Source organism: Streptopelia decaocto, assembly GCF_964273445.1.
Source record: "Streptopelia decaocto genome assembly, chromosome: 1".
Classification (NCBI taxonomy): domain Eukaryota; kingdom Metazoa; phylum Chordata; class Aves; order Columbiformes; family Columbidae; genus Streptopelia; species Streptopelia decaocto.
This window is the reverse complement of record NC_138663.1, coordinates 46414252-46437340: the sequence shown is the minus strand read 5'-3', so window position 1 is coordinate 46437340 and position 23089 is coordinate 46414252. Positions and strand designations below refer to the sequence as shown.

General features: G+C 42.3%; 1 protein-coding gene across 2 annotated transcripts in view; it reads left to right on the top strand.

Moving 5' to 3' along the window:
- Positions 1–4598: 4598 nt before the first annotated feature.
- PLXNC1 (plexin C1) overlaps positions 4599–23089 on the top strand; it is a 71362-nt gene continuing 52871 nt past the window's right edge. Inside the window, exons 1-4 of one of the 2 annotated variants that reach the window (XM_082075976.1) lie at positions 4599–5813; positions 15609–15731; positions 17127–17261; positions 19246–19346. In XM_082075976.1, the coding sequence (XP_081932102.1) occupies positions 4863–5813; positions 15609–15731; positions 17127–17261; positions 19246–19346 (1310 nt within the window). In that variant the 5' untranslated portion in view covers positions 4599–4862. The remainder of the gene's footprint in view (positions 5814–15608; positions 15732–17126; positions 17262–19245; positions 19347–23089) is intronic. The other variant, XM_082075975.1, reaches the window with a different exon arrangement.

Genomic DNA, 23089 nt, shown 5'->3' with positions numbered 1-23089 from the left:
TTTTAGGTATATTATCATGCTTTGGCCAGTACCATACAGCAGCATCATTCTGCTTCAGCATGGTACAGGCCAGTCAGTACCACCCATGAACCCTACCTGCTGTGCAGGGAAAAGAAAAAAGATGACAGAGATTGTTCAGCTCTCATTCCTTGTAGTTAATTCATGGAGATATTATTTTGCTGGATGCCATGGTACAACATTTTATAATAAATAAAATAAAAAGAAAATACATCATAGGTAAAACACAGCTGTTTGTATGTATCAGCTCTGGAAGTTAAGATAAGCTGAGGATTAAAAAAAAATATTAATTTAGGATGTTACCTGTACTGCATATGTGCCTCCCTATAATTTTATCTGCCATGCATATAATGTCTTTGTTGGTGTGGATTCCCAGATCTTCCTTGAAAGGTAAGTAATTTTACCTCGCTCATAAAGAAAGGAGACGAAGATGGGGTCCAGAGAGGGATTTGTCTTTTCCAGTGTTATATAGGAAGGTTCTGGCACAGATCACCTAGAGCCCACGTTCCCTGCTTGTGTTTCCAATATAAAGTCAATCTTTTCAGTGTCACTTTAATTTAGATTATGAACATTTTTCAATGTAGAGAAAATCAAACTATATTTTTCCTATGTGTATACTCCTTGGTTTATTTTCTGTAACATCGCTACTGTATGTCAAAACTATCACTATCAAAAAATGAAACATAATGTGATTGAAAAACATGTTGTTTAGATATATAACAGTGTTTACTCAATTTCTTATCCACAATTTTATAGCATTTAAAATGGAGATGGGATTAAAACCTTCTTTTTTCCTTTGTTTCTTTCTCCCTCTCTCTTTCCCTCTCCCTCCCATAATACAGAACTAGTATCTCAGAATATTTTAATATAGGCAAACATGTGACTAGTACATTCACTAATTCAGGTCAATGTCCTCTACCTTCAATTGTATTATTTGCAGACCTTTCACAGTTAATTGCTCATTTTTCGCAATAGCGACTGGAATTTCCTCTCGAGGGTCACAAAGGCGCCTGTTCTTGAATCTGCCATTTCCTCTTTGTGAAGACCACCAAAAAAAGTGCAGAAGGGTCAGTAACTTTTAGATTAAATGATGCATAGAAACAAAACTGAAAAGCAGAACTAAAACCCAAATCTGCCCACTCAGTTTCAATATTCAAATGCACTTACTGTGCCAGGAAGGGAATCCTTCTCAGCAAAGCCTTTTGAAAATGTGCCCAGCATTTCCTTTTTATTTTGTCAACATTTAGTTACAGTGCAAAACTGACTTAACTATACAATGAGAAAAGCAGTTATTTCAAGCATTATACTGAGGATAAAATGCATGTTAACATTAATGCTACCTATTACTACTTTGTAAATGCAAAGTTATTTACTTGAGAAAAAAACATTTCAGAACCAAACTAAGGGAACCACATGCATTAAATAAAATAAAATCAGAGGAAAATACCAAAGTTAAGCTAAATAAATTCAACATAAAAAATAAATTTCATTTACTGAGGAATACTTTGTCAGATTCTCTGTGAAGTTATAAATTCAGAGAAATTTAGCATGCAGATGAGAAAGAAGGAGGAGGGAAGCAGGCAGATGAACTGTAGTGGGAAAGCTATCATAAGTTAATTGAGAATCTGTTCGGCCTAACATTGATGAAGATCTAAATGAGAGCTCTTTAAATTGTACATGTACAGCCAAGTCCTGGTGTGATTCATGTTCTAACTTCAGATCTCATACACCCCGTTGAAATATATAAAGCTTGCTCAGGATAGCGAAGGAAGCTCAGTTTGGTTCCCTGGCTTTTTTAGATATTTTGGTCAGAGTGCCAGAGTAAGGCAGCAATACTTTGTAAAGTCTAATGTTAACAGGCAGACTCCCTTTTTTGCCCTTCCTTCAGTGCCTGAGAAATAAAATATAGTGCAACCATAGGGTGAAAACACCAACTATGGAACTGACAGACAAGAAAATACAGCAAGATGATTTGCCATTGTCTGCTTGGTTTTTATAAAATTATCATCAAACAGTTTGGGTTGGAAGGGACCTTTGAAGATCATCTAGTTCCAACATGAACTGATGTTCCTGTTGGAATCAGTTCAGTCATTAACTGATTGCACTGTTTTCTGGTCTGCTGTATTAACAACAAATATTATACTCTACAGCATTACAAAAGAAACCTGTAGCTTTGCTTTCTATTTCCATAACATCAGTAGAAGATCAACTCTTCCAGTATCCTGATGGGTATCTCTGGAAGAATGGGTTGAAGATGGAAGGTCCTGTTTACTTCAGGGGCTTTGAAAGAAATCGAGAATGCTTTGCCGCTTCAAGAACTGGGCCACTCATGAGCAAAACTTCATGCACTAATTCTCAGTGCAAAGCTGCTTCAGCGACTCTTGGAAGTGTATACAAAATTAAACGTTGCAAGATGAGGCTCTGGTCCGAGCTACTGCTCCCCTGGGAAGAGGGAGGAAAGAACAGAAACAGAAAAGTGATGCAGGCAGAGAAGAGTCTGCAGAATTGACCTCCAGTGTCTGTCCCTGGGTCACGTGGCGTGCAGTCTCCCATCCCATCCCAGCCCAGCCCATCCCACCCCATCCCATCGTGGTAGTACCTGCTACCTCACACAAGAAAACTGTTTTCTTGCGACAGCAGCTGTAGGAAGTCCAGACTTTCTAGGTCCTAGAATAAGCAAAATTTGAAACAGAACACTGCTGGTTTGGCAGTCAGAGTAGTCCGCAGCCTCAGGAGCCGTCACTGTTGTCTAAGACTAGAATAAGCCTGGCCTTACCTATTTAACAAAGCCAGTTGTTCGGTGAAGTACATGTGGCTTATTTTAACCATAAAGCCTGAGAAATGGGCCGTTTGGTCAGTCCTGAATGGCAACAAACGCAAAGCTTGGTGATTTTGCAAAGGGAGGGATGTCTGCAGGAGACCTACTGCTGAATGTGCTCTGTGGCCAGCACAAAAAATGTATTGCGGACAGGAGGTTGGTGTGCTTTCCCGGATAGCCTCATAGGTTGTGAGCAAGTCACAGATCCCTGAGAGCTTTGCATTTGCACTGAAAAGCAGCTAGAAGGCAAGGTAGCATGTAATGTACTCTAGCATGACACATTCAGCCTCATTTGCAAAGCCATATAAATTGCATTTTTGTCCACAATCTATTTTGGTGATAATGGCATAAGGATTTACTTTGCTTACATGTTGACTAGAAGCTCAGTCCTGCATGGGGACCTTCTGGCAGTGTTTGTTAGTAGGCAGAGCACCTCTTTGCATCTGGCGAGAAGAAAAATTGCGCAATGATTCTGTCCCACATCCTCTGCTACATTTTGCAGATTTTGAAAGCGTTTTGGAGTCACTGTACAAGAGATAAACAGAGGAGTTGTGGATGGCTCCAAATTTTACAGTAATTTTTGTCCTAGATGCTGATTGCTGCAAGATGGTCAAATATTTTTGCTGACCAGAGCAACATCAATTCTTGCACAATAACTGCTGCTGGGTACAGTAATGGAGAAAGATAATAAAAAATTGCTAATTACGTTGTACTTCCTACTTGAAAATGTTGTGCTTGACTTATTTATACAGAGGTTACTCTTGTTCTAGCTTTTACAGTTCCACTTATTCCTGCTGTAAAGGTACTCTAAGATAAAAGCAGTGTAGCTGGAGGTTCAGCTGGCCTCCCGGTTTTGATAATTACGTCTTCTCAGTAAGACTGGCAATGGGCCCTATGCCCATCCTCACCCGGAACTGCCAGAGACACCCAAGAGAGAACACCAAAATGTATCTTTGCTACCTTTCTTAAACCCGTTTTTCATCTACAGTTCAGCAAAATTATAATTTACCATTAGCTGAGCATGCAGCCTATGTTTCTCATTTTGTTGAGCCTGTACCAGCCGCGATCCACTGGGAAATTAAGAGAACTGATTGTGCCAATCAACACAGCCCGTGCTGCCCCCGAGAAGGTGTTGGAAGGGTGTCCATCTCGCAGCAGCACAGCTGGTGAGCTCAGGGCTTTTTGTCCACCCTGCCGAACTCGGGAGAAAGCCTGAAGCCTTTGTTCTGCCTCAGGCAAGACCGTGAAGATTTCTAACTAATCTGACACCTCAATCTTCCCGCTCAACGGTGGCAGCGACCGGACTGGGCTACCGGGATGCTGTTTAGCAGGACGGCCGTGCGGCGTGTTTCCAAGCTGGCAACGTGCAGAGCCGGTGCCAGGCAGACCCGGCCCCTGCGCCCACCGCCAGCACCGGACCTCCTGCCCCCGCTCAGCGCCCGCACCCCCAGCCGCGCTGCCTCCCTGCCCCGCCCGCTGCCCGCACGGTGCCCGCCGCGGGGCTCCGGGCGGGCAGAGAGCGAAGCGGAGCGCGGTGTGCGGGAGCCGCCCTGCCCCGGAGGGGTCCCCGTGGGGGACCGGGGGCTGGCCGCCGCCGGGGGAGGTGCGGAGGGTACCGCTAGCCCCGGCGGGCGGCCAGGCGGGTCTCGCCCCTCTCCGCGTCCCGCCCCCAGCCCCGACCTCCCGCAGCCCAGCGGCCGAGGTGGGCTCCCGCGGCGCCGCCGCTCCCCCCGTCCGCGGCGAGGCGGGCCGGCGGGGCCGGGGGGCGGAGGGGGCGCGGCGGCGCACGGCGGCGAGGTGGCTCGGCAGCCCTCCCGGAGGAGCCCGGCCCACCTCTCCCGTACAGGCACCCCCTCCTCCCCGCCCCGAAAGAGGAACTCCCCGCCCGCGCACAGCCCGGCCGCGGCGGAGGGAGAAGCGGCGGCGGCAGCGGCAGCGCCCGGCCCCTCCGCGCAGCATGGCGCAGCAGCGCCCGCCGCCCGCCGCCGCCTGAGGCGCCCCGCGGCGCCGAGCCGAGCCCGCGCCCATGGCGGCACCGCCGCCCGCCCTCAGCTGGGCGCTGCCCCTGCTGGCGGCGCTGGCGGGCGCCGGCGGCCCCCAGAGCTTCGAGCTGCCGGGGGCCCGCATCGACAACATCGAGGTGAGCGGCGGCGGCGTGCTGGTGGCGGGCGGCAGCTGCCTCTACGAGCTGCGGCCCGAGCTGCGACCCCGCCGCCGCGTGGTGCCGGCGGCCGCGGGGCAGGGCTGCGGGGAGCCCCCCGGCATGCGGAGCAACCTGCTGCTGCCCTACGAGGAAGCCGGCGGGAAGGGCGTCCTGCTGGCCGGCTGGACCCAGAAGGACGGCACCTGCCAGGTGTGGGAGCAGCCGGCCTACCGGCAGCGCCTGAACCGCAGCGAGGTGGTCAGCTGCCTGCCCGACGGCTCCACCGCCGGTGTTGTCTTCCAGCTGGCTGGCGCCTGGTACCTGGCTGTGGCGGCCACCTACTCGGCTGGCGCCTATGGGATCCATCAGGGTTGTGAGCCCTCCCAGTCCGACGAGGCCACTGTCATCACGGTGCGCAGCATTGGCAACCTGGAGTCCAAAGAGGAGCTGGGTATCATCAAGCGCAAGGAGGAGCCTTTGCACTTTGTTGACGCGCTCCAGTGGGGAGACCACCTCTTCTTTCCCTACTACAGGTTGAAGGCCAGGTTGGGCAAAGATACGGAGCCACCGAGCATGGCTGTCCTGCACCAGCTGCACCCCTCAGAGGGTGGCCTTACTTTGCAAGGGCACGTGTATTTGGACTGCGGGTGCAGGAGCCTTATCGTTTCCTCCAGCCTTGTTCGCCAGGGCGATCAGGGCTGGTGGGTGGGTGTTTTCAACCACAGCCACAGCACCAGGGCCTGGAATGCCACCGCTGTCTGCATCTTCGGGATGGAGGAGATGAACGAGCAAGCCTGTGCGTCCACACACTTCATCATGAATGGGAAGAGCTGTGTAAGTCTGGGCATCATTTTGCTAAGTTTTCTTTCTGCACGCCATTGTTGACACTGTTGTTGGTGTGGCTGGTGTCACTGTGCATGACTCACGGGGTGTCCCTGACCTGGAGGCATGTGAAGTTGGTGGAGAATTTCAGGGACATGCCAGGCTTTGCACATCAGCCCTGGCTCCATCAGCCCTAATGATTTCCTCAGCACTTTGTTTCTGAAAATCTGATCCCTTACCAGATTCTGGAGTATCCTTCCCACCTTCATCTCAGGAAAGACATGTCTCTGGGAACACCTGAGGGCACCTTGGGTCAGACCTGAGTCTTGGGCTCCTCACTCAATGCACCCTTTTCTGTCAAGGTTTAGTCGTACTTCATTGTGTTTTCCATACAGCTTAGATAAAGCATCTCCTACCATATTGTGTGCATTCACATCTCATGTCATTGCAGCTACATCAGAAATGAAAAAAAAAGCCCATCAGATTGACTCCTATGCACTGGGCTGTGTGTGTTGTTAGCCCCTTTGCTCACTAGTAATTTATGGTTGCTTGTTCAGTGGTAGGTGTTTCCCAAACCTCCCAGGATTGGCCTCGATTAGGAGGGCTGACAGCCATCCCCCCAAACCCGTGTGCGCAGCAGACAGCAATAGGCAATGTGTCTTTGTTGTTGCGGTGGTTACATTTTAACAGGCAGTGGTATCCCATGGAGATCCCCTGGTCACCTACTTCTCTAACACTCTCTCTTCAGATCCTTCCTCCTTTTGTGGGTGAGCTGTGCACACGGAGGGCAGGGTGGGCAAAGCTACTGGCTTTGCTGTGGCCGTGGTAGATAGTAAAGAAAGGAACTAAGTTGAAATGAAATTCAAGAAGCTAAAGATGTAATTCAGGAGAATAAGGTGCTTCTGCAAGGCCTATCCATGCCTTTAAGTCACACTTAGAAGTCTTTTCAGAGCTGTGGCAAAATTGTTCCTTTTGCCACAGCTCTGAAAAGACTTCTAAGTGACTTAAAGGCGTTGGATACTGAGAAGTATCAGGGACAACTGCTGGGGATCAAGCAAGCCATCATAAAGCAAGCCCCGGCCTTTTGCAGCTCCCTCACCATTCAGGGACTTTTCAGCTTAACCCGTCAATCCTCACGGTGTTATGATGGGAGTTTGTTGGAAATTCCTTGAAAGAAGTGCAGTAGATTTACTGTCGCTCCTTGGCTTCCGAAATCTAGCCCATAGCAGAGTGCAGTGCTGAGATCCTTCCGAATACAACTACCAGGGGGCACATGTGATTCAGTCTACTCCTCTCCCTACTGACTGTTGCCAGTGTTAGAACACAAAGTTATGAATGAGAACCCCATATGTGGGTGACAGAACTGTGCTGAAGTAAATACTGAAACTCTCGCAACAGGGCTGGAGCCAATCCTTTGATTTCCAGTGCCAGTTTATAGCTTATTGCATGATTTCTGTGCTCTCAGAAGGCAAAATTGCCGAATGAATTTGAAGTCTCATCCTCATCTCTGAATACCTATTTGTGAGTTGGATTCCTTGGTCTTAATTATTCATGGAGTTTCTTTGCAAGGTGCCTTCTGAGCCTGCAAAGCAGAAAAAACCCCACACCTCCCTGGACAGCATGTAGATTATATTTGGGTACAATGCTGAAGAATTCCAACTTTAAAAATTATTAAAAGGATTGTTTGCTTAACATTATGTCCCTAACCATGGTGATGTTATTAATCATATTTTGGCACAACAATATATACAGTTTTCCACTGACAGGAAAGTGGCATTTTAATATTTTGTGAGATAGCAGGACATCTGGGTGTTGTGTAATAATATGACCTGTAACATCACATGGTTGATTATGCTCAATTTTTAAGCTAATTATATGTGCTTATGATGTATAAACATAGAAATAAATACATGTAGTTCAGCTTTAATGTGTTTTTTTATACTACAGAAGGTTAGACTAGGCTATTGCAGAGTAAGTTTGGAGATGACAGGCCCATATGCTGCTGCTTCTGGGTTGTTTTAGTCCAGATCCTTCTACTGTCTCTCACCAAATCATGGGAGTCCCTGCAAACATGGAACATGCTGCTTTTGCACTCAGAATCTCACAGGCTTCAGAACTGGCAGGAAGATGATGCACAACGCGTACATCAGAATGCAGCTTGTAGGAGAAGTGTGTGCAGTAGCTGGTGGTGGCTCTGGCCAAAAAGTAGCACCTTCTAGAACAGAGCTATCATGGGTAACTTGTAGTACAATGTGTAGGAATGGCAGCAAGCAACAGTACTTAAGGTGAGCTTTGAAGACGGATCTTTTAAAGACAGTGTTGGTACTGAGCCAGTGAATGTGTCACAGTGTTATGGTTGCCTGGAGTGCAAGGCCTGTATAGTATTTGTGGTGATTTGTGGTGGGTGGACCATGCAGAATGCCAGCCTGACATTTCTGTTGCAGATACTGTGTGTTGTAGCGTGCAGTGGGTCTTAAGGCTTCTTTGCTGGGTACACTTGAATTCTGGAGCTCAGGTGTGATGAGGTACATGGATCATGGACATGGACTGTCAGTTTGTGTAGGAGTTGAAAATATATTTTTTTTCACTGCAGGAATACAATTGAGTATACATTAGGGAGCAGCAGCAGTTTGTTTTCCTTCTGATCTTGTCATTCTTCAGATTTCTGTAATTATTCTGGTTGCCTTTAGGCAAGACATCCACTTACCTGTCTGCACTCACACAGCTGCTTGTATTTGTGGTACGTTGGCACCGTGCTTCCCAATAGTTCACTGCGCGAGGGACCTGGCCTGAGGTATCTGTGGTCCTGAATTCCCTGCTGTGCTCCTCCTGCATGTTCTACTCTAAACTCATTCCTGTAAGGTACTGAGCTTTCTGGCCCTAACCCAGCAAAGCACTTAAGGGCATATTTAACATTAGGTATATAAGTAGTTCCATCATCTTCATGCCCATGCTTTTAAAATTAAGCATGAACTGGAGCACTTCAGTGCATTGTAACCAAATTGCTCTGCATCCTGTGGAAACTCATTGTAGGTGTGTAATCTCTTTAGCCTCGCATTGCTACTTAGGCCAAAGTTGACATTTGCATTAGGTTTTAATTTTGGATTTGAGTCTGACTTTGGAAATTAGTAATTTTTAAGATATTTGCTTACCAACATTAAAGTATGTGACTGCTACAAATTCTGGGGAATTGCTTCTTATGAGGACTAGCTAATTCTGGGTTTGTTTTGTGCAGTAGTGCGCACAAAGCATTTTATCCTAGTTGGATCTGTTTATTTTGGACATAAATGATACTGGATTCACAGAGACATAATCCCTAACTAGCAAGAGGCAAGTGGTATCTTAGATGAAACTGCTCTGAAAACATTTTGCAGTTTTATATTCACCTTGTTTTCCTCTGATCACAGTGTTGAGGTGTATGCATTAATGGACTTTAGCATAACCTTTGTGTACGTAAGTGCATCTTCTTGACAATTTCCTTAGTAAATAAACGTGACTTTGTCAATTTCCATTTCTCTTCAGAAACCTGACTGAGCACTAGCAAACATTTTTGGTGCATCACAATTTTGAAATCGAACCTCCTTAGCCAATGCATAGGAGGAATACTGGAATTTGTCACAAATTTGCTCCCAGAGCCAGTGAACTTGAAGAAATGCTTTTTTTCTGTTGTTCCATGGCTGAATGGGAGCTTCTATAATCTCAGATCTCTCACAGAGATCCCAGGATCTTGTGGATTACAGCCAAGCAGATGAGTAGGAGAAGTGCTCAAATTAGAGAACATGAACAGGAGAGAGTTGTAGGATGTTACCAAACCACAATGACAAATCTGGAAATTAGTTTTGCCATTAAAAAAATGTGCATGGGAAGGAAAGGATTCTGCAATTTTTCAGGGAGAAAATAAATTATATATATAAAAAAAGTATATAGCTATATACCTGTAAGACAAAGAAAAGTTACTGTAGTTTATATTGAGGTGTTTATTTTATGATGTGCAAAGGCTAAGTAGCTGTGATAGTTACTAAATTATAAACTATCTCGGTTGGATTTTCATCTGCTCTTTAATGCAAGTAAAGTAATATAACAGTCTGTTCTTTGAATTTTTGCTTTTTTTAGTAGGTGATAAATATGTAGGTTGGTATATGCCCCTTAATTTGTCAAGCATAATTTGGAATGCTAGGACAAATCTTAGCTGGTATAGCTCTACTGAAATGAGATTTTGAAGTCAACGGAGTCACATCAGTTTCATCATGGCTATTAATTTGCAGGAATGACATTTGAATTTGTGTGGTAACTCATTCCAAAATGATTCATGGTCTCTTATTTAAGGAAAGAATTACAGACTTCTAAATATCATTTGGTATCAAAATTGATCCCGTAATTAATGTTCTAGTAGTAAAGTCATCTCCGGTGTATTACCAGACTGCTTGTATTTAATCTGATGTTTGATAGATTTCTAGAGTGAATATTTCTGGAGTGAATATTTCTGTCCAGTTACACAGAGTTTTCAGTTCATCCCTGTTTGATGTGGGAGGTAAGCCATGGGAGACTTTTAAACTCTCACACTGTCTGGAAGAAGAAGAGTTGGTTTTAGTCATCTGGCTTCACTAGGTTTTCTTAGTGGAAATTTTTGAGAGCTGGGGGCTTTTGAGCAGTGGATTTGCTCTCTTGGGATCACAAAGTCATTCATATTGGAAGGAACCTCAGAAGAGGTCACCAGTCCAGCCCTGCTGCTCACAGCAAGGTCAGCTCTGAGATCAGACAAGGTTGCTCTGGACTTTGTCCTGTCAGATCTTGAAACCAGCAGGGATGGAGACTCCAAAACCTCTCTGGACAACTTGACCTGCTTAATTGTCCTCATAGGGATGTTTGTTCTTTAATCCCTTGTCCACTAGAAACCCACCCTGTTTCAGCTGTATCATTACCCCTTGTCCTGTATATGCCTCAATCAGGAGCCTGGCTTCCTTTCTCTGGTCCTTCTGAAATGGTCAGGCATGATATACCCCTGGTGCTGGCTTTTCCCAGTCACTTGCTGCTGCTTCTTCTTCTTGTGCCCAGAAATGGTTTCCAAGAGGATTTGCTCCATGATTTTCCCAGAGAAAATGTGAGACTGATCAAAGTGTAGTTCCTCAGGTCATTTTTGTCTTTTTTTGAAGATGGGTGCAGTACTTGCCTTTATTCAGTTTGCAGACTTCACATGATCTCCAAAACTTTTGAAATATGTGAGAATGGCCTTGCAGTGTCATCAGACAGTGTCTCAGCATCTTCCTGCAGATCCCATCTGCCCCACCCGTGGACTTCTACAAGCTGAGATTTCTTAAGAGATCCCTGGCTTAATCCTCTTCCAGTACTGATTGTTCCTCTCCTTCTTAAACTCTGTAGGTACAAAGGACTGCATGACCTTGCCAGTGAAGTCCAGAGCCTTGTCTGCATCCACTGGCAGTAAATGACCAGACCTGTTCAGCAGCTGCTGCTGCACATTTTCATTGTTTATTCCTTTATTGCTAATGTGGTGGTAGAAGCTCTTCTTGTTGCCCATAATATCCCTTGCCAGTTTCAAAACGAGGTGGGCTTGGGCTTTCCTAACACCAAACCCTACCTATCCAGGCAGGTCTTCCTTAGTCACTTGTTCCTGCTTCCACCTCCTTTATACATTTTTTCTGCATTGTAGTTCTATCATGACTTCCCTGCTTAGCTAGAGGCCATCTCCTGATAAGTCTGCTTGTTTTCCTGAGTTTTGTGTTTGAAGGAGGTTGTCCTGAAAGACCTGGTGGCTTTCCTGAGCTCCATTTGCCTTCAAATCTGCCTCTCAGGGGATCCCACTAACCAGTTCCCTGAACAAGCTGAAGCCTGTTCTCCAGCTCTGTACACTGCTGTTTTTTCCTCACCGCCCTCAGGATTCTAAACCCAAGTTATTTCATAGTTACTACAGTGAAGGCTGCCATTGATTATCACATCTCCAGTCAGTTCTTCCTTGTTTGTGAGTAGCAAATCTGGAAGAGCATCACCCTTCACTGACTTCATAGGATTGACAAAATCTGGGGTTCCATCTCCTTCACTTTGCTCCCAGAGCTCTGTAGTCCTGATCTGCACTAGGTAGTGCCTGTGGTGTCTACAAAGATATGCAACAATGGGTAACGGTCCAATGTATGGAAAATCATTGGCAGTGTCTCTGCAATGTGGTGGATTTGAGGCCCTAAAAAAGAAAAACAAAACCAAACAAAGAACTTCTCTTGCTTTCTGCTGATCTTCTGTTCAAGCTCAGTTGGTTTAAAAATCTTCCTTAATGGAGCCTGTTCTCCCTCACTGGTTATTAGGACACTTTATCAATTCTGCAAACTCAGATCTGAAAGGCAGAGGAGAAGGAGCATTTCTGCTGCTGTATAGTCACAAATTTCTAGCCTCCCACTATCTCAGGAGTCTCCACCAACCCCTTGCTCAAGCAAAGCCTCTGACTGTGGCTGTTGCCTTGTGTCTTGAGGCTCAGAATCTTGCCTCTGCAAGGTCTCTGTGAAGACCCCTCTCATTTCCTGCTCATCCTCCCTGATTTTTTGCAGTCTGCTCACCTGGGATGGTTTGTCCGCACAGCATTACTGTGCAGTACACAAATTAAAACACCTCATGGAAATTAAATTTTGGAACAGTTCATCTCCTAATTCCTTAGCCTTAAAAAAGTTTTGCTGCATGCACCTATATTTAAGTTTGTTACCCTCTGATATAATTAAAATTGATGCAGGAGGTTGAAGGGTGGTGAAGTTAAGAAACAATGAGGTCTCAGAAGTTTTTTTCTAGGAAAAACATCAATGTATTGTTCCAGTGTTGACTATTGCTATATGCTGCTTGCAAGTTTTGTATCCTTATGTATAGCTGCATCTGTTCATTCACTCTGAATGCTCAGACATTTTACTTTTTGGCCAGCTGCAATATGTTGAGTGCTGTGTGAGCTAAAAATGCTGTCCATCTCTCTGGGACATGTGATATAAAATAATCAGGAGTAAATCAAGACAGAAAGTAGAAGTGTGAATAGGGTTGCTGCAGCTGGAATCATACGGAGATAAATCTGAAACTGAGATGCAACACAGAAAATGAGTATAAATACCTTTCGCACCAATAACCAAACATTATAGGGGGGTGAACTTAAAAGCAAAATGCCAGTTAATTCAACAGATCTTTAGGCTTACCTGTGCAAGTGAAGATTTTGGGGGACCGTGGAATAGAACAGAGGGTGAAACTGAATAGTTAAAAAAAGAATGGTCTTCTAGAGCAATATTGTCTTTTCTTTCACTTCTCTTGTTTTTGTATGACCCTGAAAATGTTACAGGGTAGACAGATAGATGATTGTGGAGATGGGTGACTCTTCAAGTATAAAGGAAGTTTAGACTGTAAATGCATTTCAAGGGTGGATTTAGCTGTGAAAGGAAAAGCTTGGGAAGGCCCTACAGTGCTGTAACCCCATTAGTCACAGTGGAAGAGGTAAAAGGGCTTGTTAAAAAAATAAATGCACATGGAAAAGGGCTGACAGAAGGGCGAAAACAGCAGCTGCACCCTGGAGGGAATGGGCAAGCTGGAGAAATAGGTTGCAAAGGAGAGAAGGCAATTTTTGTTGCGACTGCCCACCGTCTAAATTTCCCCTCTTCATATCTGTATTAGCTCAATGTCACATCGACCCTCCCTCTAGCAAGCAGAGGGAGGGGAGGAGGCTTATCCATGTGTCAGTACTGGTTCTTCAGTCACATGAGGAAGATGCACTGATAAGACACTAGTTCCTTTACTAGTATGTGGGTCAAAATAAAATCTGGCAGCAAAGCTTTACAGAGACTGGATGAGTCCTCCCCTCTTCTGTGATCTTGTTGTACAGAGTCTGCAAGGAACCTAGGGTGGTTTGTTTTCCTTGCACTACTATTAAGTGCACTGCAGAAAAAAACAAAACAAAGTATTAATTCTGGTGGAAATGAAAGCTTCACCTCCTCACTCCTCAACCTGAGTGAAGGCTCATTGTGTGCACCAGTGCTGGAGTTTTGTTAGCTTCTGATCAAATGAAAAAATGAGTTAACTTTTTCTACCTTGAAGTGTTTGCAATCACTTTTTCACCCTCTATATCTAAAACAGAGCTCCATGGTACTGGACTCTCATGCCTAAGTGGGTTTTACTGAAGTTCTGTGCCAGGACATGACAGTTCCTGTGTCTTCTTCCTGCTGCAAGAAAAAGTCTTCTTTTACTCCAAGTGGCTGTTGTTGCAAGCTAATTAAAATAATTTAGATGACTGAAAAAGATTTTAATTGACTTAGGATTGCAGTTCTCAAAAAAAAAATTCTATATGGAAAGACTTTTTGGGGTTAAGTCAGCATCCTAGCATGCAAGAGTTGAATTCAGCTGTTACTGTGTTATGGTTTCGCTTCATAACTTTGAGAAATGCCTTCACCTTTCTGCAAAATGTCAGTTTTAATGGTCCATTCTCACACTTTGACTTGTGCATTAAAGCAAAATAGTTCCTTGTACTCACAGGGTTCCAGTGGGTTTAGGAATCCATCCTTGAAGCTGAGATGCAGAGCTTTGTAAGCTGAGCTATGGGGCTTGTTCCCAAGGACGTGGTCCTACCTGACCTCTTCCTCCACCTTCCTGTGCCTGCTGGTCTTTTGTGCCAGCACTGACATCTGTGCAGCCACATGTTCATGTGATGAGGAGAATGACTCAAATTAAAATTTAGGTAGGTAGGTGGATTTACAGACCTCTTCTAGGCACATGATTTCCTTAACCAAGCTCACTTGAAAGCATGATACTAATAGAAGGGAAGGGGAGGTAGAACTTGGCTGGGGTTGGACCTGTTTGGAGAGCAGGTGAGATCACACCTTTGGCAGCATCTGCCACGGAGGTTTGACTTAAAGCAATGACAGGACTGCAAAATGGAGGTGCTGCTTGCTAGGGAGAGATCTGGGCTTGTGCAGAGTGTGGGGCAGCGGCCATCTCTCACCTTGTGAATGACCTTATTCTCTCACATCAGGGCTTCCTTTCTGCACTTGATTGTCTACAGTCAGAGTTATTTGGTTTTGTTTTTACTTCCACAAGATACAGGGATTTCCTGCATGATGTTTTCTTTTGTGAGCTGCTGACACGTGTTTGTCACTTAACTTCCTCCAGAATTGTAGGTGACATCTTGATTATAAAGTTCACACAGGTACATTTATGTTCTCCCTGACATGAACTTTATGCTGCTTTATCTCGTTTTTATATTTGTCTAGTATGCAAGTCTCAACTTCCTTTAGTGTAAAGCAGGAAACCAGAAAGGGGAGGATGAAGCTCCTCATTTTCTGACATATAAACACACAAAAAAAGTCTGTGTGTCTGAAGGGCCTCCTTTCTGCAGAATATTTGCATGCCTCTAAAAGGGGTGGCTGAATGTATCTGTAGCCCTCGTGGTAGGTGCAGCCAGGTGATGGCAAATCATGGCTTCATTGGGAAGACCTGGAAATTCACAATGAGCCCAAGGCATTATGTTCCAAAAAGGAGAGATTCTTCTGCAAAGTAACATGCTGCTGTTAGGCCAAGTCTGTGTCCTACTGAGGTCAGTGATTTAGCGGCAGTAGATGAAATCTCTATCACAGACGTGACCAGTTGCCATGTATAAAAAAGCAGTAGTCACGTTTCATATGCGATTTCCAATGATATATTGCTCTGAAATTATGTCAGAATTAAAATGTTACCTGAAGTGTTGTCTAAAGCTGAGATCTCTGTGAAAGTCCTCTCTTTCTTAACGTTTTACTGTATAGGTGAATGATTTTGTAATAGCTTTCTCTTATATCTGATTTTCAGGAGGCACGATCAATCAAGAAATTACCTACCTTGATTCACTCTGGATTAGTGGCTGTTTATGGCACAGTTGTTATGAATCAGATAGTTCTCTTTTTGGGAACAGACGATGGACAATTACTGAAGGTAAGCTGAGTGCGGCAGTTCCGTTCTCCATCTGCTGCTGCTACTGTGTTTAAGTGGGTAAATGTTTCCTTGTTTACACACTGTATTATAAACAGATAAAATACCCTGAATCTCTGTTTGTTTTTTGTTTGTTTGTGAAGTAACTGCCATATTGTTACTTGGAGAGCAAGATAACTTTCAAAAGCAATTATATATCCTACTTAAAATTCATGGAAACATTTCGTTAAACTGCTAATGCCCACAGTGTCAGTTTATGGACTATGTAGCTCTCAGTTGCTCTGTCTTTTGTTTCCTTCCTTGCTCTGATTTTTCCAATAGAAATATTAAATATTGTTAGGTTTTGGGAACAAAGAAAGGGAACATATTTCCTTGTTTGTTAGCTTATCTGTGTGATGTGAATAGCTGTCCATTAGAGAGAAAAGTCAAGATTCATTTTGCCTTAGCTTCTGAATAGGTGACCTACGCTAGTTTAAATCAATCACCTAGAAGTAGAAGTCATCTTATCTCATTATCAAACTTTTCAACCGTACAGTCAAATGTCTTTTATGCTTTAATTTTTTTCTGGGCTTTGCAAGAATGTGCATTTCCTGTCTACACTGCAAAGGATGACTCTCGTTTTTTGTTTTTATTAAGGAGGCAGTTGGAGAGGAATATATTAGAGAGCTTGAAGAGCATTTGCCCATTTGACCTCACCCTGCTTTTGATAATGAAATATGAAATTGAAGTCTTCCCGTGTCTCCTTAGCACAGTGGAGATCATGAACATATCTCCCTTGTTTAATCGTATTTATGGAAAACCTTATATCAATGTTGGCATGCTTATTAACTTGCAAAATAAAGTTTCTGTTGCTTCGGGTTCTCTTGAATTCTGTGAGAAGGATGGTGGAAAACTGTAGAGTTGGGCAAGGTTAGAAAAAAAATACCACCTCCGATGTATACTCACAGAAGCCACATGTCCTGAAGACATTAATCAGTAACTTGTGTAAGTTCTTTTTTACTTTATGCATGTCTGGATGTTAATTTGTTTTCTAAAGGCTAATACTTTCTTTTCCATTCATAGGAATACTTAACACATTATGACTTTGGGATATAGGCATCTCTTCCACATTCACTTTCTGCGTCAATCAGGAACATAGTTGGTGGGAGGGACATTTCATACACTAAACCAGTGCCAGATTCAGGGCAAAATGTGTCTGGCATGGATTCTGTTGAAATTCTCTTCTGGTGGCCTTTTACTCCTTCTTCCTGCAGTTTAAGAGCCACTGCAGTAGCTGAATTGAATCAGGGCACCGTAAACCATCTCAGAAGCTCTGATGTAGCTGAAATTAGGCTTTTGTTTAAAATACGAACTGATAAATAAAAGGACTTGTGAATAATTTGTTTTCATGTGTTTCAGGCTATTCTTAATGAGGATATGGAATCTAATTGCCCAGAGGTTTTATACGAAATCAAGGAAGAAACCTCCATTTTCCCCAAACTTCGACTTGATCCAGTAGATAATAACTACATCTATCTGTCCTCTGCCAATAAGGTAAGCACAATATTATATAAAATAATAAATTCAAATAAACTACTGCTTTAAGGATTTCTGGTACTTTATAAGTTATGCATCAGTTTGGGTCAGAGTTAGACCTTAAGTATCCAAATTGCAGTTGCCAACTTTACATCTGATGTCTGGTTATGTTATCTAAGTTTGGGCTGTACTTCTGCAGAGCTCGGAAGAGCCTCCAGTGTCATGGTTGCTGCCCATTGTTGCTACACCCTTAAACCCCTGCTTATTTGATGTCATTCTGTTGAGAGAGTCTTTGTTTCTCTTTTTCCTGGAGGCATCATGCAGAATCAAGCTTGGAGGTAGCAAACAAAGCTTGTAAACTCTTTGGACATGGAGTTTCTCTGAATTAGCAATCCAGTTATTGACAGGTCAGGGTTTGCTAGTCAATTACGAAGTTTCTCTTTTGGAGAAATCTCATAATTTGAGAGATGGGTTTGAAATCTTAGTTCTGCTGAAATCAATGGTAAAATTCTCATCGTCTTCAGTTAGGCATAGACTTTGAAAGAAAAAACAAACAAACAAACAAACCAAAAGCATGATCAGAAGTGATTAATGTGCACACATAGTGAAGCCAAGGCACTCAGCAATCCCTGGGAGCTCCTGCATGTGAACAAATGCATCAGAGCTGCATCTCATGCAGGAGCCGGTGCAGTTGTTGGAGCACATTCTGCAGCAGGGTACTGAGCAGCAGCTCCACAAATTCAGCTCAGCAACGGGGAAGATGGCAGGGAACACGTAAGGACTAACTGTCCATCTTAGCTGGACAGGATTTCACCCAGCACTTTATTACCTTCACTTAGAATAAAATTGCTTTTCAAGCAGCGAACATAATGTTTTAGCCTGCTGGCTGAAGGAGTGGGTAAGTTGGTAGGAGAACTCCTGACTGATACAAACCATCTATCACAAATGCAGGAGGGATCAATATTTCATTCAAAAGCATATGTAGATATTCAAAGTAAAGACTTGGATTTTCTTTACCTTTGGTAAAAAGCAGGTTGTAATAGAGGAAAAACAGCTTTTGGGAATAAATGCCTTTCTCTAATCATCTCTTGGAGCTTAAATAAGGCTTCTACACTGTCTTTTTTAACTTGCTAGTAGTCTAGGCTGTTGGCTGGTTTCTGAACTGAGTCTCTCACGCACCTTCAGATAAATTGAATTTTACAAGATATGGCTGAAAAAACAGTAAATAGTAAATATAGTTCTGCAGAAAGCAGAACTGTTCACAAAATATAACAACTTTTAATTCTTGCAGGTTTGTAAAAAATGGTTTGAATTAGGAATATTTTTCTAACTAATATTATTAATTAACATTGTTGTTAATAACATTATTTGTATTCAGTATTTGTAATCAGCTTTCTCTTTTTCTTCTTCCTTTCCTTTTCTGAAAATGGCTGGCTAGGATATTCGAGCTGAATGTACAAGTATAGCTACATACAGTATAGCCACAATTACATTTACGTATTGAAATAGCATTTTCATGCATGCTAAGTAGTTGCATGTGTTTGTTCTAGTGTGCACATGCAGTTACCTGACATGGTGATGCAAACACAGATGCATTTTGTTTTGCGCATGCATTTTTGGATGCACCTTCATCAATCATTTAAAAATCTCAGTTGTGATGAGAGGAAAATGATGTTCTGCTAAGCAGAACATTATTTGTAAAATATACCTCCTTTCTATTGTTATCTATAATTCACTATGCTGATTAGTTTTTCCTGCATTACTCTGTCCATGCTGGCCTTGTCATTGTCAGAGAAGTTTCATCATCTGATGACAAAATACAGCGTGTGTAAAATAGGCTGCATTTTTCTATCCAAAGGTCTTCTGGCAGAGGGGAGTCTATAAGGAAACTTTCCTGACGTTATTGTGCTTGGTTGCAGTCAGGTTTTTAATGGTAACCCTCAATTTCCCTGTTTATGGAGGCTGTTTTAATTCAGTGTGTTATTGCATTCTTTTGTTTTAGGTAAGAAGAATACCAGTTGCAAATTGTGGCAGATATGTTTCTCAGCAAGAATGCTTATCTGCAAAGGATCCTTACTGTGGGTGGTGTTCTTCAAATCAAAGGTATTTTTTTTGTATTTTAGACTTTCATATAAAAACAATGCATTATTAGTCAGTGTACATTTTGTCTGTCTTGGGGCTATTCAGTATCAAGATTATATCTACTGTATTTTTATGGAATCAGATAGCCATAAATGTGAGACACTTTATTGTCATGTGAAAGGGAGCTCTGCACCTTTTGAAGAATATGTTAACCCTCCAATTTTTGGTATCTACCCATAAAATCTATGTTGGGTTAAAAAGGGTAAGTTAATTTGGTTTTAGAACAGATGTTTTTGCTTTCCAAATTGATTGAGAGATAAAATTATGTAGTTGTATTTGAAGCATCTTGATAGCTAGGAGCATCTTGCATGTGAGAACAGGAAAGTGTGCTCAGTTGCCTTCAGTATTCCTAGCTCCTTGCTTTGGAACCACTGCCTTTGGTTTAGGTCAGAGGATAATTTATTTCTAAACACTTCATCCTCACATTTGATTCATTAGCTTTGCTGCTTTGTTTGAGGCAGGTTTGAAAGCTACTGTACATCTTACATCTTTGGCCTAGATGGGAGAAACGTCTGGGTCGTCAAGCCTAGTCTTGGCAATTGCGAGAAACCACATCATGTAAACCTACTCATAAACTAATCAAGGACTATCCTAAATTTAGACAGGCTTTTTGTCCTCCCTGCCCTGGTTGTGTGGCTGTCTGAACATCTTGTTGTTCTGCTGGCCAAGATCTGTCTGCTCATTTTCTTCACATGTGTGTTCATGGACAGGTTATACTCATTTGTTCTGGTGCTCACGCCACCTTGGTTTAAATAGGTTTTCCCCCTCCCTCGCACTTATCTCTCCAATGTTTTTGTGAAAGCAGTCTTGATTTTTCACTTTCATTTTGCTGTGCTAAAACAGCCAACATCACTGAGATCCTCTCACATAAGACTCTCCTTTCTTAACTCCACTCTGATAGCGCTTTTGTGAAGTTTATGCATCCTTTTAAAATAAGAATGCCCAGGACTGTCACAGTATTCCAGAGAGATTTCAGCTGTGCCTTGCTCAGTGGTGTTTAATCAGTCTATCCAGGAAGCACCTCACTGTGTTCTGGGATCACAAACGTCTTTTTCATGACTGCATCATGTTGATGGGCCACAATCATCCATGATCAAATAATGCCCCCAGGTCCTTCTCTTCCTTTGTTTTCTTTCCAACTGATGAGTTTCCAGTCTATAGCACATATGGGTTGTGAGATTTCTGTTGCTTTAGATACATGTTCTTGTACTTTATGCTTTGAAATGTCATCCCATTTCATGGTTATCCAAGTTTTCCTGTGTGATGTTCTCATCCTCCTGTACATGATAATGTTCCCAACTTTGTACCATCAGCAGATGTTGACTGTATAAACCTTCTTTTGTGCCAGTTCATCAGTGCTTAAAATATTACACAAAAATGGTTATAAGATTGATTTTTTGAGGAATTCTGCTAGTAGCCTTCTTTTAGAAGGTTAATACTACCCATTTTGGTTTGTTTCAATGTTAATGTGATTTTACTGAAGACCTGCTACTTTGTGTTTGCAAAGGTAGTTGTTAGAAGAGAGCGGGTGTTTATTCTGTAATGTGTTTTCTTCAAACTCTCTTTTTCTACCTTGTTAGAAACTGTATGTGTTACAGTGCTAAGCTTTTCAGGCTTTTAGTTACCTTATAAAGAGTTTGCGAATAACAGTTATTAGTCAGTAACTCCTGTGTTTGTGAGGGGAATCACCAAAAGTTTCCATTCGACTGAAACAGAAACAATTTACACTTTTGGAGAAAAAATGAATTACTCTAATATGAATCCTTTTCAACACCCACATCATTTTTCACTGGTAAGCACTTAGCATCATCAAATATGTGGCTTTGAGAAAAAGAAAGCTCTGAGTGAATCTTTAGAAAAAGAGTAAGACATGTTTTTAACCAGTATTTTAATCAAAGTACATACATGTCCACTAAAGCAATATATTCCATAATAATTTTGAGAACTTGGAAATAAATTTTATGTTAAATATGCACTCAATTTTTAAAACAAAAATTACCAGCAGTGCTTCATTTTAAAGACAGTGTGAACTCAAATCCAGTAATTTGACGAAAAAAATCTGCACATCTTATTGCAAGTGAAAACAAAATGAAAAAAAATGTTTCTACTGTTCCTATTTCTGCTCTTTCTCCATAGTGACAAATATATACATTTTCCTTCTCACAATCATTCAAAACAAGCCGTCATAGCATTGTGTGATTTCTCTTAATGTTCATAGATTTTCTGTAGATTAATCAGATTTGCCTGAAGTACGTTGAAGTTATTCCAATACAAGGCACTGATGTTTTACATGAATGTTCCATATAGAAATAACACACTATGTCTTACTTGTCTGACATGACCAGACTTAATTTGAATTTGGTCAGTGTTTGTGACACCTGTTGACTTGATTCAGGGGTTGCTACCTTGGAAAAGGAAGCCAAAACTTAATCTGAAACCATGTTCTCATTCCATGAAGGAATCAGTGTGCTTTAGCAAGGCAGAGAAGGCAAACGCAGTATGATTTGTAGTTAATACAAGATTAGTGAAGCAGAGACTTAAGTAAATATGAATGAGCCAGTATGCATAGGCATCATGTTATTATAATGAAATAAGAGGAACTTCATTCCAATTATGAAGAGGACTCTTTAGCAGTATAAAGAACTAGCTTGCTGTGAAAGATTAAAAGTATCTTGACTCTTCTTTTCTCTGTACACATATCTATGCATGTCTGAAATCTGATCGTAGGGTTTCATACCTTATACCTTCATACTTGTATAGGGTCCAGTCCAGCTTTACAAGAAAACCAGATTCCAGAAACTTTCAGCTACTTCTGCAGCATTGATAATTTTGCTTTCTTAGTAGTTGACTGAGTCTGTATGTCAATTTTCAGAACCATGTGATTCACAAATAATATTTATCTGTTGTATTCATTCCAGTGTGCTTACAAACATTATAAATTTTCTAAAAATAGAGCTATAACAAAATAATATCATCTTTATGTGAGTGGAATTCCTGTTACTCTTGGCCTGTACAGGGCAGTTGTGAGAATTTATGCTGATGCTCTACTCCCCCTTTGAGACTGTTTCCTAGAAAATGACCATTCTCCATGGCACATTGTTTGAGTGTTAAAGGTCAGCTTTTAGAGCAACAAAAGACACATTTTTCCCGGCACGAAGACAAGCACAACCCTGGCTTCTGGGTGACATTATTTTTTTTTGCTATTAAACTCTTAGATTTTTTGGTGTAGATGAGGGAAACAAGTTCATTGCTTGTGTTCCTCAGGCACCTTAAGAAGACAAATAACTCTGACCTAGCAAAGTTTTAAATATTCAGCTTTATAAGCAGTTTTCTTTTTTAATATTTTAATTTTGATGTCACTGAAATGCATACACTCATTTAGTGCCAAGTGAACGTTGCCTTGCATTTTCAGCGTTACGATCCTCAGCCTGTCAGAAACCATAGGATCTCTCTCTCCTATACATCATTGCCAGTGAAGAGTTATCTACCTGTACATATCTGAGCATCTGGTTTATCCACATCTATTGATATCCTCTGTGGTTCTAAAACTGTGGTGCTAATGGACCTTGATGTTCTCAGTAAGGTGAAGAGAGATATAAATGAGTCTGAAATGTGACAGTTAAGTTAAGTTAGTTAAGACAGTTTGAAATTCGTGAGGCATAATCTCAATTTCTTAAAGTATAGCTATGATCTGCATGTATTCA